This window comes from Vanellus vanellus (assembly GCF_965231255.1).
Source record: "Vanellus vanellus genome assembly, chromosome: 2".
NCBI lineage: Eukaryota > Metazoa > Chordata > Aves > Charadriiformes > Charadriidae > Vanellus > Vanellus vanellus.
Window position 1 is genome coordinate 18,325,882 of NC_138906.1, and position 16,761 is coordinate 18,342,642.

At 36.8% G+C, this 16,761-nt stretch overlaps 1 protein-coding gene across 1 annotated transcript in view; it reads left to right on the plus strand.

Annotated features, from left to right (window-relative positions):
* MPP7 (MAGUK p55 scaffold protein 7) overlaps window positions 1-16,761 on the plus strand; it is a 154,816-nt gene that overhangs the window by 73,418 nt on the left and 64,637 nt on the right. Inside the window, exon 6 of the mRNA XM_082498985.1 lies at window positions 13,571-13,648. Coding sequence (XP_082355111.1) covers window positions 13,571-13,648 — 78 coding nt within the window. The remainder of the gene's footprint in view (window positions 1-13,570; window positions 13,649-16,761) is intronic.

Below are 16,761 nucleotides of genomic sequence, written 5' to 3' on the forward strand. Positions count from 1 at the left end.
CAAATTCACTTTATGGCTCTTTCTTTGCTAATCAACTTACAAGCATAAAGCAGTGAGAAATAACGGAATATTTTTTTTTCTTCTTTTTTAAATTGCTGAGTTAGATAATCAAATTTAATCACAAGCCATGAAATGTTCAGGATTGCAGTTTTCCTAGGTGTCTCTCAGCAATAAGATGACAGTTGTTGCTGGTATATTTTGTGCTTAGAAGGTCTTCAGATAATGTTAGCTTGCAAAACCCAATCAGTCAACTGTTGACATGATCTTTGTTCTTTACATTCTAGGTGCATCCAGTCTGTTTCTTTCCTTTTCCAGTTCACCTTTAGTTGTATCAATATTTTTCTCTCTTTTAGATATTTTTTTTCTTTGAAACATTCAAATCTGATATTCAAGTGCAGGAATTATTATGTTTTTCTGTAGGACAGAAAGCTGACTTTTCTAAGGAAAAATCCTCCTCTCAAATTCATTGAGATCTTTAAATTTAAAATATCAAACCCCAAATGGAGAAACACTTTTGCTATATAAAATAGTAACATTATAATTGTGCTATTTTAAAAAGGTTTGTCATAAAGCTCAAGAAACTTACATTTCTTAAAATCTGCCCAAGAGCAACAGTTGAAGAAGTATTTAGTTTTTGATGTTTTGGATCAATTATTTGGAATATTTGTTACACATAATAATAATTCAAATCAGTTAGGCATACATTGTGCAAGTTCCTGTTGCATTACTTACACACAGCGTCAGGTGGTACCTAAAAAGGAAGTATCAACAGAGTTTTTAAGTGGGGAAAAATGGAAGATTTCCTTAAAGAAAGAAAGAAAATACAAGTTGGAATGTGGAATTGAAATACTGTACACGTGTATATATTTTTTTTTTCAATCCATCTAAGTTCATTAGTGTCTTAAATGAAAAAAGTTTTTCCTCAAGTTTTGTATGTAGAACCATTGTAAAAACATCAGCTGTTTGATCGTTGCAGTAAGGATTATTTCCATCTGTATTTAATTACAGCTGTGCAAATTTACTGAGTGCTGTTTCTCAAAACCGAAGGGCTTCAGTGCCATTCCTTTCTTGCTTACATGAAGTATTCTTTAAGTAAGAGCGTATTTAAAAAGTTACTTAGACATGTTGTTTATATGATAACTATATCAGGAAAACATTACAATTGGTTATAGGTATCTCACTATCAGTAGTTGACCAAAAAATATAAGGTTACAATATTTTTTTTTTCTGATTAGAAGTTATTTTAGTAGTATTGGTTTGAAAATTAAGTACATTTTGTGTCTGTGATCGGTTCTTGTCTTCCTTTTAGTGATAAGGAAAATGATACTTAGTTCCTTTGGTAATGTGCTCTGAAATCTTTGGATAAAAAATGGTGTCACAATCCTGAGTATTGCTACCATTTTAAACTGCACCCATTATATGTATTTGAAAGCTTTGTTGTACATGTGATCAATTTGCTATGTCAGAGAAGTATTTCCTCAGATCACTTATAAAGCATGAACATAGAAACATAAATTATGCAGAGAGAGAGAGATGAAATTTATCTTTAGTAAAACATTTGGGCTGTTGCGTTGTGAATGTTAAATCCTTATCATTGTTTTGATGAAAGGAAGGGAGAGAAATAAAGACCACAAATTCTCCTTTTCATTTAAATCTGAATGCTTTGTTTAAAAGGTGGTGTTTATTGACGTAATAATAGTGGGGATGGGTGGGCAAAGTTTGCCACTGAGTGGGAGTCAGTAGACAGAAGGATGACGAGCCAGAAATTGGAAAGTGCAGTTTGTGACCTGGAATCCTGCGTTCAGTATTGCACTTCTGAAATTTTTCCTCAAACTTTTACCAAATTTAAGATGTTTTTATATAGGTCAGTGGGTGCTTTTGGAGAAGAGAATTGATATACTTTTATTTTAGTAAATGGAGGCTGGTACAATTCAGACTGGTATTTGATGGCTTTACTGCTCAGATTTTGTTTTACCTGAAAAAGCATTTATGAAGGGTAGTGCATTAAAATTGCAGGGATCTTTCAGCATCCATGGACTCCAGTTTGAAGACTGCTTGTTTCAAAGGAGAAAAAGTTTGATGTTGTTCTCTTCTTTCTGTTCAAGGACTTCACGTCCTTAGCTCACACAAGAGAGTGGCTTCATTCAACTTTGGAATTATTCTGATGTTCCTTTCTTTGGAAATGGGGTTAAAAGTACAGAAAAACAATGTTGAAAATACTGTATACAGTAGCCATGTAGGCTGTTTGGCTCTAAAGGGGCAGGGAAATTTATTTTGGAGCAAGTGCAACTTGTTTGGCTTTGGTCTGAACTTCCTCTGTCTACCTAGGGACTCTCTTCCTATAAGCAAGGTCATCAAAACCTTTTCTTATTACTGACCAAAAAAAAAAAAGTGCATTTGAATAAAGCCTGTGAAATCTCATATAATAGGAGCTTTATTTTATTGTATAAGGAACAATGAATTCAAAGTGAAAAGTGTTTCTTGCAGAAAAAATAAACATTTTCAGAAACTCTGCAAGGAATAACTGGGTTTGTAGCCAGTATTTAATCTGTTTTGCTTAACATCGCAAAAATAAAATAGCTAATCCATTAGTCTTATTACCATATGCTTTCATATTCATTCAGACCAAAATTTCCTTATTCTTGAATCCTTTCTCTTTTTTTGTGATATAGAATAAATAAAATAAACCTCTAAGGTATTAAATATTATTAAAAAAAAGAAAAGCTTTTAAAAATGAAGGAAGAAAAAGGGCAGCATCCTCACAGGGTAAGCTATAAAGGAGTTAAAATCACAAATAAGCATGTTAGAGTATTCTGTAAATGGGAATGAATAAGGAAATTAACATTTCACGTAATTGCTATTTTAATCTTTTATCGTCTAGTAGATGTAGGATCCTACTTGAATAATAATTATCAACTGTATGAAAATGAGATGGCATGCTGTGGATTATCAGTAGTTAAGGAAAAAAATGTATTGATCATAGGCAGATCGCAAGTAAGGCCGCTAATTAAGTAGACTGGAAAAATTCCAGAGGAGATCAGTTAGAATCATGAGAGGGCTGCAAGACATGATCCATGGGGGAAGACTGAAAGAGGTTGGGTTTAGCTTAGAAACAACCAGAGAGGTACCTAAGTTTTCGTGTTGAAGGGGCCATCACAAAGATAAAGCAAACAATTTGTCCTCCGGGGTCAGATGGGAAGGGAGGAAACCAGTTTACAGCAAAATGCAAGGCCAGTGCAAGGCTGTGTCTCCCAAAAGGGCTGGGAGCCAGGCTAGAAGGTGCTCCCTTGCAGGCGCTAGACCAGGCTGTTGGCCCGTTGGGCAATGGTTTGACTCTGCGTGTTGCAGGGATGCCGGGCTCCTGCTGTCTTGAGGTCCTTGTCCGCTCTGTGCATGGTACTTGCTCTGCTCACACCCCTGAGGAGCTGCCAGCAAGAACTGTTGGCAGAATACAGTGTGGTGAGCAAGCCTTACCTAGGAGATTTTGTATCATCAGAAATCTACAGAACACACCATTCCTTTCTTATCTGTTCTTGTCTGTTCTCAAAATGTATAATAAAAATAACCTCACCAGTCCTCAGGTGTATTTGTTCTGCATTTAAATCTTATTGACTGGTGAACGACTGCTTGCTTACATTGTGCTCTCTAGATTAGGAAAACTGATTGTCAGGTGGTATAGCTGATGCTCCAAAATGTTCCCAATTAATTTCATTTTTTAAACTTAATTTTAATGTCTATCTTTGCTTTTGAGCTAAGGAGAAGGCATAGTATGGTGTATGAGCATAATGGAGGCATTTACTAATTTTCTTTCACATGCTTTGTGACCCTAGCATGAAGACAGGAAATCCTGAAATTAGAAATATTGGAAGACATAGATCTGCAGACATACCCCACTATTCATGAGGGATGTGTTTGTTAAAAGTGTCAATAGCTAGGTACTTTACAGATAATAAAGTACTTTTTCCAATAAAAAAGAAACATGATCAGGAGGTGCATTTTAAATACGCAGAGGCAGTGTATATGGCACAGAGAAGCAAGAGCGGGATCATCGGGCTCATCAATTGCTCACTTAATGTCTGTCTTAGTTTTCTCAATACAGAAAAAGTGGAAGAGATGCTTTTTCATTTTACAATAAAAATCAAGAGATGGGTCCTCACAGGCCTGAGACTTTAATTAGATCTCTGTAAGACAAAATCAAATCTGGCAATGCCCTTGTGACCTTGTCCAACTGTTCTCAGAACTGCTTCATCTGTGAGACTGCCTCAAATAAACCCCTGAGTGCAGGTGCTCTTCCTGCCTCTGCCTGGAGCATTGCATTTTCTCTGTCGTGATCATCTTCCTCAGATGGCCCCTGCTCATCAAGGTCGATCAAGGGTGAAGGACAGACAAATGAGGTAATGAGGCACACTGTTAAATGATTGAAGAGGAAACTCTGAAACCACAGATTTAAAAAAAAATAATCCACGGAGAATAGGATTTTACTGTGCAGCTTGATGCAGTGTGCACAGGCATTTTTCTGTCTTGCAGTTTCTGGCTAGACAATAAAAACTAGTTATTTGGCTGGAATGACTAATAACTCACATGACCTGAATTTTTAGCAAGGCTTCTCTTTGTCCTTAACAAAATCAATACATCATTTGATTTTGCCACTTCAAAAGAGCTGCCTTATTTCCCCGCAAGGTTGCTTTTTTCCATTCCTAGCATGGTATGCTGCTTTTATTGGCTTTAACAATCTAATTGATAATAATGGCATAGTATTTGCCATCACTGTTAACTGGGCACTTCTGCTGTAACAACTCTGTCACTCATATAAGCACTCCATAACCAGGTTCTTGCTGAATCAAAGTTCAGGCAGCAAGTGCTTGTTGAGAATGTAAGTTGAAGCTGTGGCCTCTCCAGGCAACACTGCTGATTTGCATTGATAGCACCTGATTTAAAATAATGCTGCTCCAATAACTTTGTAAATCTGTAGATAACACACCATAGTATCATTTTTACAAAACGTAACCTGACAAGAGAAATGCCCTTAAATATGATCTAATATAACTCTATTACCACATTTTGTAACTTAGACAATTACTGTAATTGTGCATACAGTTCTGAAAATTTATTTCTGAAATTGCGATGCAATTAGAAATTTCTGGAGGAGTTCTGTTTTGAATGTAGGTCACAAGTGATGCAAAAGCAATCCCTCACCGCCAGCCGACTGATGCCCAGCCAGTCCCCAAGCAATGGCTGCTTTGGAAAAACATGACTTTACATGGTGTGGAATATCTCCTTGGTCAGTGGGGGTCAGCTGTCCCCACTGTGTCCACTCCCAGCCCTTTGGCCACCCCCAGCCTTCTCACTGTGGGGGGCAGAGTGAGGACAGAGAAGGCCTTGACGCTGCACAAGCACTGCTCAGGAAGAGCTAAAGCACTGCTGTGTTATCAACACTGGTTTGGTCTCAGATCTACAGCACAGCACCATACGGGCTGCCGTGAAGAAAATGAACTCCCTCCCAGCCAAGCCCACTGCAACAGTTTATACCAGACAGTCTGCAGGCTTTCTGATTTTTTTTTTTTTTTTTTAAACTGATTTCATGCCATAGCTTATGATTCTTTTATTATAGTGCGAGTTTTTGGTTCTTTTGTTAAGGTTGTCTAACGTTCTTGTTCTGAGTGATTTCTGACTACTGAGTCTTTACTGTGTAGGCAGAAATACTTCCATGCCATCAGCCTCCTTTGAATTCTTACGAACTTAATGCTTCTGTGCTTTGGAACAAGGGCTTGAAAGAGAATTGCTCATCTGTTGTGATGAAACTTTTTGCTGTGGAAAATTGGGCCAGAATATCTGTTTTTATGTCTTCAGAGGCTTGCTTTGATACTTGTAACATTCTCTCAAAAGCCTTTCTGCACTGTGCAATCACTTAATTTATATTTCAGGCAATTTAATGTTACTATGGGGAATGAAATTCTCTTTGCAAACTTTGAGTAGTTAGCTATGATTTATGCATTTTTATTTTGTTTGTCTTTTGTAAAATACATAATGCTAAATTCTTAGCAATATTCCATGCTTATAACTGCAATTCAAGTCAATTGGCCTGACTAGAATGTGATTTAAAGGCTGTATGTGTTCTAAGAAAGTCAGTTTTCAAGATGTTACATTGGGTATTTGAAATGAGTTGGCATCTGATTTGCTGCTCAGTTTTCCTACACCTCATGTGTTCATCATGACATATTACCGCAAAGTTGTTCATACATTAAGTTCATTAGTGTGTGAAAGCTGCACTGATAACAGGAGGGAATTAGACAAACTTTTCATTAAAAATTCTGCATCAAGCAAAATATGCATACTCTTTCAGTGTAGCTGATGTTATGCAATTATAGTTAGTGAATGTTGTTAAGGTTTTTTTCATTTGTTTGATTGTAGTCAATCATTTCGGTGACCTCGCTGTCTAAATCCCAGAGTTAAGGTAGTACCATTAGTGATCAGATGAAAACTCTAATACTCATCTTGAAATCTCGCTGTGTAAATGCTGAGATGTTCATAAATGTGTCCTTTGCAGTCATGAGTGGCCTTGGAATGATTTCTCTTGCTCCAGATATTACAGATGCAGGACACAAATTGCAGATGAAGCCAAAATGAGCACTTGCTGCCTCACCAGTTTCTCTTTTGCTTTTTTCTTCCATTCTCTTCATCTGTTGTGGCTTCTTTATGTAAACATGATCCTCTTTGTAGTAGCATCTCCCTGGTTTGTGGTGCCACTAGTGTAACTAAAGATTTTTTTGCAAACCGTACATGAACCTGAAACTTTCATGGACAGTTAACAGCTTCTCCATATAAGAGGGTCTTTAATTATGCATCCATGCAAGTGACTAAGCCAATAAATGCAGAAGCTGTGTAGCTTTTGTCAGTGTTTTAATTTCAGACATTCTTGTTGATATATTATGAAGAATATAATGAAGAGAGCAGTTAGGGAAAATGTTCTGCCTACTATTATGGACTTTCTACAACAATATACTCGATGCCTGTCTTCTAGACATGTCTTGGCGCTTCGTATGTGTGTTTTTATTTGCTTTCCAGTTCAGATCAGGACTGCATGTTTTAAAGCAATTTCCCATCTTCTCAGCTTCTGCGGCTTCTGCAAGCATCAGCAGTCCAGTACATGAGACGGATTCCTTTCTGCTGAGACTAAACAAGGAGATTGGGGGCTAATGGGTATTCAGCAGATGAGCCTAGACTAGGCTAATCCAGAGTAAAAAGTATGTAGTGGGGTGATTAGGTCCTCAGTGCCAATTGTTCTTTTGCATCAAAGAAAGATGGTGTTGCATGTTTTCATGCATGGGTGTAATTAGCCAATTTTTGCAGGTACCTTATCTCCATATTGAGAGATACCTCATCCAGCAAAATCATACCCAAGTACGGGAATGTTTCCATAACCAATAAGAGGGTATAAGACACTGATGTTTCTCAAAAGGTGATGCGCGCTGTTCAGAGTTACTCTCTGCCTTAGAATGATGGTCAGTACAATCTTCTCACAAGATCCTCTGCAGTGCATACTGTCAGGATGGTGTCACTGCCATAAAAAAAGCTCTTATCCAGAGGTGTTGATGTGTCTGAGTAGTTGGTGACACCCCTGTGTGGTTGGCAGAATATTTTCACAAATGTGTGTGATGTTTCTTGTGTTTTATGTGCTAGTATGCCTCACTGATGTTGATACAGTGTATTTTGGGTTATAAGTGTTTGCATATATATTCCTACATACACTTATTCTTCACCTATGTCAATTATTCTGTCAGAAAGACTAAGTTTGTCTCCTGTTAACTTTTTGGCACCTTATTCCTGCCCTGCCCTTGATTATTAGTAAAAGCTTTGTTTTGATTTGTGTCCTTTCTGCATTTTCCTACCTCTTGTTCTCTCCACCACGAATGCTTTTTGCCTATGCTTTCCAACAAGGCCTATCTGTAGGCTCTGTATCTTGCCCTGGACCACTACAGCATAATACGTCCTCACAGTCTGATTGTCAGGTTTGCTTTCTTTGCTAATTCCTCCTAAAATTTAGATTCATCAATCCATGTAACAAGTAAAATACTCTGGAGGTAAGAAGATAAACATTCTTTTAACTTGTTCTCTACATAAAATTTATGTTTAGTGCTTGCTCAAACAATTGAGAGATGTGTAGTCATTGAGTACGTACCCACAGAGTAGAATATTCATATGAATATAAGCATGTGGGCAGCAAGGTAGTTCCAGGTGACTTCAATGTATTGATTGTCAATAATCTGTACTTAGAAAGTAGAAAAAAGAAAGCAGAAGTAAGCGAAACTGAAAAAATATTTTTGAGATGGAAAAGAGGAGGGGAAGTGAGGACAGAAAGACAAAGCCGATGACATGATATAGAAAAGCAGGGATAGGAATGGAGACGGTTGTAAAAACTGAAAGACAAAAGTCTTAATGTTCTGTTTACGTCTCAGAATCATTTCTCCTGAGTAGGCTTCTGTCTCTCTTTTGGAAATTTATTTTGCTTTAATGTACCGAACAATTGAAAATCCATTAATTCTAGCAGTTTTCTTCATCTTTAGTATAGCCCATTGGCATTGATGGGAAACCATTTTTTCAAAGCAGTTACAGGGAGCTGTACTTTCAATTTGCTGACACTTTCAGTGTCTCCTTTCAAAACATTCTGTTCTGTGCATGAAGCCGTAGGTGCATCAAACAGTTAAAGATTATTTCTTCAAGATCAGAAAAAGGAGATAACATGTCTGCATATTGCATTTCTTGGATGGCATCATCTTACGATGAAAATAGTTCATTTTGGACCTCCATTTTAAATTTTTCAGAAACTTTATACAATGGAGAACTTTCTAAAAGATTGCCAGTCTTGGCCTGTAATACGGATACAAGCTACCCTTTCTGAAGCTGGGTATGTAGTTTGTAGGTGTGTAGCATTATTGTTCTGTAGAGCCTTACACAGCTGCACCAGAGCTCACTAGATACTAATAAAATTATTCTTCTATTAAGGGGATTCCTTCCCAGAAGGACCTGGGGTATTGTAAACTGAGGATATTATTATGTGTACTTGCTTATCCCCCTCCCCTATGTTGTTTTCAGCCATATGATATCAGAACGGTACCTGGAAATTAAGACATCTAAAAGGAGAAATTAAGCTTATTTTGTAGGATTCTTTGCTTAAGATTTTTGTTTTTCTGACTCAGAAAGCATCCTGTGGGGTTTAAAATAGTCCAGTCTGGGCACACTGCAGAAAATGTATTTCTGCTATACTTTGTTATAGAAAGCTTAATTCAATCTCCCCGGGGAAATCCAAAACCAATTTCCCTTACCTACAAATGTGCCAAAAATTGTATAAATTTGCAAATGATTATTTTTCCCTCTTGGGGCATATCTTCACAGTAGATTGTCAGTTTTCACAGAACCTCATAAGTCTACCCAAAGCGCCCTACAGTGAAAAGGATAGGTAGTCATAAAAAAAATAAAATCAAAATCCCAAACCCCAGCAATTTAGTGATCTGTTCAGCAGAACAGATTTATATATTTTATTTACAATACATAACTCTTGCTCGGTCTCATCTGTGAAGAGATTTTCAGGGTTCAAACTTTACACTTAAATGTCAGAAGAACTTAAAAAAGATGTACTGTATTTTCTATTTTTTAAGCATGATACAGTCCTATACTCTCCATATGTTCCATAGGAACATAACCTCCATAGGTTTCTATTAGAGAGAAGGCAATAGTATTAGTTACTGGACATCGGTATAGCCACAGAATACAAGATAAATTTGCCTTTTTGTATTAAATAGAATTCTTTAGAATGAAGTTCAAACAAATCATTGTAAATATGAAAGGTTTTCTCTTGAATAGATAAATGCTCTCTCTTCTGCTATCCATTCTCATAATCCATTCTCATACTTTTCTCGAAGTGTTTCAGGATGCTTTTAATTTCTGTTGCAGTTTAATTTCATTGAGTGAGATTTGCAAAGGGGCAAAGTACTTGCACCACCTTGCCTCGTTTTCCTTTTCGTTTCTGTATTTGCCTGGCATACACTGTCTTCATTTTCATCAATGTGGTCACTTAATCAAGCTATTTAAATTTCAAATTCTACTTGTGTAAGAATTGAATTTTGGAAATATAATGCTAGTTGCGCATATATTAGCATGATTTACAAATTTCAGATATGGGAAAATAATCAGCTTAAAGACAGTATGTGGAGAAGTTGCCAAAATGTTTGGCTGTGTGCACAGTAGTTTTTCTAAAGGTGGCAATCATAAGCACGGTCATTCATCACTCTGAACTCTGACAAATTCAGAGGCCACCAGGTAAGTTTGCAAGTGTGCTCCGTCATCCTTGAAAGGCAACAGAGATAACCTAGTCCCCAGTGACCAGGAAAAGGCAAGTGCTGTACCTATCTTAAAAAAAGGCCAAAAGTACAATTTGGGGTACTAGAGGCCAGTCGGCCTTACTGTGATCTGAGGGAAAGTTACAGACCAAAACACCTTGGAACACATTTTTAGACACATGGAAAGAAGAAATTGCCTGAAAATGAGTTTTTTGCCTCACTGAAATTTTTGCTTTGTCAGTTGAATTGCACCAAATCTCCTATTTTACTGCATTCAGGAAACTATTATATGTAAGTGCAGCATACATTATGAATATATTAGTGATGCAAAAGTGAGAGGTAGGCAGCAGTTATACAGTTATAGGAGAGCCGTAGGAAGTAACATTGTTATGAAATGTATGATAATTTTATGCTGATATGAAAGGTAATCCTTGTGTTTTGCATTGATTGCAGCTTTGTGCACAGACCAGTGCTTCTTTAATTTTCCTAGGTAACTCCTTTAAATTACAAAGAGATGGATGACAGATATTGCTGTATAAAGATCTGATTAAAAAACCCAGATTCATTTAGCTAACAAGGCAAAATACTACCTATTAAATCAGATGTTTTTTGAAAAAAACAAAACAAACACACCTCCAATCAACAAACACCTGTATTGCTTCTCGAATGGAAGTGTGCTGATGTTGCAGTGTCTGTTACCATAGAACATGTAATGTTTATCCCTGGAGTCACGCATTGTGCCAGTACAGTAAATTAATAAAACTTCCAACCTGATGCAGTAAACCTAATATCTAGAACTGTCTAGCAATAATAGTTAAGTTTTCCTGCTTACTTGATTAGCTCCTGTTGTTTGCTTCAGGTTTGATTTGTCAGCTAATCTCCACAACTCTTCCATAATCAAATAAAATCCTAATGGCTTTCCTTAAAAGCTCAGCTGAATTCTGATATCCACCGTTCGGAAAATAAAAATTTGTTTTCAGCCATTTGCTGCTTATAGGCAGAGCAAATAACTTGTTAAAGTTACACAGTACCTCCTCTTAACCCCCTGTTTTTTTGTTGCATAAATTTACAATTTTATAACATTTTAAAAGACGACTTGCATGAGAATGTCTCTACATTCTTTTTTGTGTTGGGGGATTTTTTTCTTCCTTTTTTTTTTATTTTCTTTTTTTATTTTTCCTCATTTCACTGGTAAAGACACCTGCGGGTTGTCCAGGGTAAAAACAGCTTCATCAGCAGTGGCACTTCTATTTTCTTTGAGACACTAGAAGGTAGCATAGGCAACTGCTTTTAACCTCAGAGTTGATGGAAGCTCAGCCTGGATAAAATCAAGACGTTGGCTGAAGCAATCAAAAAAATGATGGGTTTGAGAGTTTTTGATTTATTATGCCTTTTAGTTATTCAAGTTCACAGTCTAAGTAAATCACAAGTTTCTGCTGAACTCCGGGAGCTGCAGCTCCTTGTTTTGTTTAGTTTCTGTGCTTTGTGAGCTAGAAATATGAGGTTTTCCAGTCAGTTACACTTTTGGTGACATCCAGTATGGATTAGTCTTACTTTGCTGAGTAAACAATGTCTATATAAGCTATGTAAAATTCAGACTCATGTTCTGGAGGTAATAGTGCTTTGCATTTACTTTCCAGATGAGGTACAAATACTTGCTGTTCAGAACAAACGATTTTAGAACTTAGCAATTGAGCAACTGTGTTGTTCTCACACTTCACCTTGACATTTCAGAACTTCGATAGCCTTTAACAAGCCACGTACAGAAATAGTCTTATTAAGATTACAGAAATGATGAAGGAATCGACCAAGAATTAGATCTTGCTATGCCATGTTACATTAACAGAGCATCGAATGGCCTTTACTTCAAAGAATCTATAGTCTAAATGAGTAAACAGAGACGTGGACTTAGGAAGTGTTATGAAGCACTGGAACCAGTGTTATGAAGCACTGGAACCAGTGGAAGAAGAGGGGAGGCCGGAGGAAACAGCTGGTGCATAACAGCTCCTGTCAACTCCAAACATTTTCAGTGTGCAAAGACCACTGGTTTGGTTGCTCTTTACAGCTGTCCTTGCAGCCTGGCGTCTGTCCCTTTCCTCTCCCAGCAGCGTGCTGGGGAAGGGTAGGGTATCCTTGGGGTTCCCCTACCCAAAGGATGTGAGGGGCTCCCCAGCCAAGTCCTGAGCCCTGGGGCCTCTGCCAGACCTCGTGTTTCCCTCCTTGCCAAGCACAGAAGTCCCAGATTTAGCTTCTTCTGCAACTCCCCCAACCATCTGGAGTCTATGGCTCCTTCAGAGCAGCGAGACTAAAGTAGAAATCTAAGAACGGGGTGTGTTTGCGTCAGTTCAGACTACTGTTGTCTTCTTTTATAATATTTTAATTAATATTTGTACATCTGTGTATCTTCAGGAAAATAATGTAAATAAAATTGAATGTTTAATATATTATTTTATTTGGTTATTTTATTCTGAAATAACTTTTAAGAAACTTGTTAGAAGCTTTAAAATATTTTGGCTCTTTTAAGCTTTCACACGGGAAAAATCTAAATTGTGAAATGCATGACTTGTGGAGGAGGGAAGAGGCTGGGTATTTAAATGATGGTGTATCCTTTCCCCTTTTGAAAGAACCAAAGCACACTGCATTTTTAATGTTGATAACTCCCCATTAAAAACTTTAAATGCTCCTAAATGACTTTAACTTGCTGAAGGACTGCCTTTTTCTTTCAGATGTGTTAGAATTCATACTAGCGCTACTTTGCCCTTGTTTCTGAATTATTTTAATGACGGCAGCCGCTCCACGAAGCTGTCTGTCAAGATGTGGGTGGCAGGCTATTATTTCACTTCATAAATCATAATTTACAGGGTTTTTTATATCCATCTTGGGGATAAACACTTTATGCTTTGTGTTTTCAGCAGCAATATAAAATGTAATTGATACTTAAAGCAATATGTTAGAAATATGGACACAGAAAGCCAGGAGAGAAAAATCACAAATGTTTAGTTTTTCTGTGGGTTGGTCTACATACTGAGCATTTTTTCCATCTGATTTCATATTCTTAGCACTTCAACAGAGGATGATGATGAATTGCATTTACATGATTGCTGCCTGTAGGTTACTATAAGGATGTTTCTTTAGTTACAGACACTCAACAGATCAGATAGCTCAACAGGGTCATTTTGTACCATTTCTCGTGCTGCTAAATATACTTACTGTTTTGTGCTATTGTCTTCCAGATTCATGAAAAGCTGCATTATTATGAAAAACAGAACCCGGTGCCCATACTCCATGGTGCAGCAGCCTTGGCAGATGATGTAAGTGTCCCCTGCTGAGATCACTGGTACCAAGTCTCCCGAAAAAACTGTCTGCAAGCAGAACTCCTCATAGTGCAAACATATGAATGTAATCCTCTGAGCTGAAATCATAAGAAGCTGCAAATGTTTCCAAAGGTGCTGTCATCACCGGGCTCGTTGCTGATATTACTTTGATTTTTATTCACTTGCCTGTTATAAAAACATTGCATCTAGATAGCCTCTTGTTCTGCTTTAGTAACTACGTAATAGAAATTACAGGTTGGAACTCTACTGAGAGGGGAAAAGCTGTCAACTATTAGTGTTTTGAGAAAGTCACAGACAAGAGGAATGCTTTGGAAAAATAAAGACAAATGAGATAGCAGCATTGCTGACAGAACATGAAAAATGACAGATAGTACTACAGAAACGAAGTATATGAAATGCCTAGGAAGGAGGCTTGTTAAAAAAAATCAAAAACTATTTAAGAAAAAGTACACTAGTGATTTATTGATATTGGAGCTCTCCAAATTACCTTCATAACCAAAAAATAAATTGTAAAAGTGGTCGGCATTGATGGAGTAGTTAATTTCCTGTTACTATAATTTTTATTTTAAAGAAAAAAATCCAACCTGCCATTTCTTGCTATTTGGTTAATTCTAGGATTCAGATGAATTGTGCACACACCTGTATAAACTATGACTGAACCTGAGGCAGGCCAGGATAGAGAAATGTGTAATAAACTGCGGTTTAGGTGAAATCCAGAAATCTTTGTTGCAATTGATGATCTCAGGTTGTTTTTTGGAAAAGGCAGTATGTATTAGGATCAGTTTCAAATATGATGTTTGAAACGTCACGTACTTTACAGATGTTTTAAAATCTTAACTATCTTTTTATATCATTATTAGCTTTTGATTTTTAAATTTTACAAGTGGTTGGATGTTGTAAATTGAGAATGGTAACATTTTAATGAAAAACTAAATTAAACATTTTTGAATTCTATTGAAAAAGGATATAATGTAATTCATCATGTTTCAGTAGGACTAGAGATATATCATGTAACATACCCAGTATAATAATGCATTAGCTTTGACATCAGGCATATATTAGTAATATTTTTTTAACCTTCAAGTAGCTTTGAATAATGTTGATAGTAATTTTTAAAATTAGAAAGCTGGTTGAAATTCTTTTCATTAAGTTCTTGGTGACATATTAATAATCCTTGTTAAAATTTGTGTTACGGATCTCTGGGCTAAAATTCTTAATAAGAATCATTTCTTATTTTTGGATGCAAAACTTAGTTCTTGATATTTTCAGAAATGCTGAGCAATCTTATTCTTTGTTCAGCCCCATTTAAAATGTATACTTTTGGAAATCCCCAAATTAAAGTACTCTGTCACTCCTCAGTTGAGAGAGGTCAGGTTTTTTAACCCTATGAATGTATTCTTATGTATATATGGTAGTATTTTTAAAATGTACGTATGTTGGGACATGGGTGTCTCTAGACATCTGCCTACATTTTAAGCATAGCTTCTTTTTAAAGGTCCTCTTGCTGGTTCTTTATTTCTGCCTGTGTGTAGCTGAACAGCTGGTTTTATGGGCACTATCCCATAGAATGAGGATGTCCTTTGGCAGCTGAAGTCAGGCTAGCACACTGCAGCATTTTCTGTTTCAGTAGTTATCAGCAAACTTTGAGGAAGTTAATTTACATGCAGTGGGTGTTGTAACTCCAAAACCCATGAAGTTCCAGGATTAAAGTGCTATTCAATTTTTGGCACATTTGTCTAACTAGTTGTCAGCTCCAGGGATTTAAGAGCATGTTAGTGACATAAAACACACTTGTATTTCAATAGGCGTTAAATTAATGTTTTGTTTTCCTAGTGATAGTAACTGTTTTATAGTTAAACAAAGACGGAGATATTCTTATTAACAAGTGCATATTTCCTTTTTGATTTAAAACGCAAATTTGAGGTGCTGCTAACTAAAAACTGTTCAAGGAGTGTGTTTTATTCTTGTGTTATTTTATAAAGTGATTTCAGAGGTAACAACTGTGGTGAGCCTGCTTTTCTAAACATTTTCATATTCCTAGCTGCCATACTTTCTCCCTCCTCATCTCCAGTGACTTTTAGGGTGAATTTCCCATCAGAGGTTCTGTTTGCCTTTTATTTTGGAGCAGCAGTGTCTGACGTAGGACTCTTGATTTCATGCAAATGTTCTAATCATTGCTGGCAGCATAGGCATAAATGGCAAATAAGGCCACTGGTTTATTAGAAAGACTGTTCTGGCAAAAGAAGTTTCAGAACTTTCTCCGGACACTTTACACCCCCAGACCCCGGTGCTCCTCATCTCGTCAGCCTCACTCCACATCTGCCCTTCTCCCATACTTTGTTTTCCCTTCTCTATAGTGGCAGCTCTTCATACAGACCTTGGTGAAATGTTATGGTTCCCTCAACAGAGAATTATAGAAGAGGTTCTCAGCCAGCTTTTCCTGCAGTATTTGGCATAGGAGGTGATCGGCACAGTTTCAGTATGCCCAAAAATGTTCCATATAGTTTATACTGCTGCTGGTAACTGTCACAAATCTCAGTGCTTCAACAACAACAACAACAAATAAAAATCCAGTCCAAAACTGCTAGAAGCACAAGAATTAGCTCTGGTGATATCTGTTTGCTAATCTGGAAACGTGGCTTTTTCTTCCTCCTTCTCTATCAATCTTTGTTTTCCTCTTCTATCACGAGGTGTAACATGTGCCTTTAAGACCTTTATGGAAATATTTGGAAAAACCTTGTAAATTATATGAGTGAAAACAAATTTTTAATTGTTTCATCTGTGAACAAATATTTTCTAAATTATGGGACTGAAACATCTGTTAAAGCACTAACAAAATATTCTTTCTGTTTCTCACTATGCTAAACCTTATTTGCACCACCAAAGCAAATGCCAATTCTGCTGAAGTTAATAGATGCTTGCACACAATTCGTCTGAGAGAGAAATGCTGAAGCAGTCATTCTTACTGAGTGATTACTAGTTTTCATCAATGAGACATGAATGAATTGATGTTATGCTCTAGTGATGAGTAGTACAAGCTAAAGAATGAACTAGGGGGAACCTGTGTCATACCTACTGTCATTCCTATC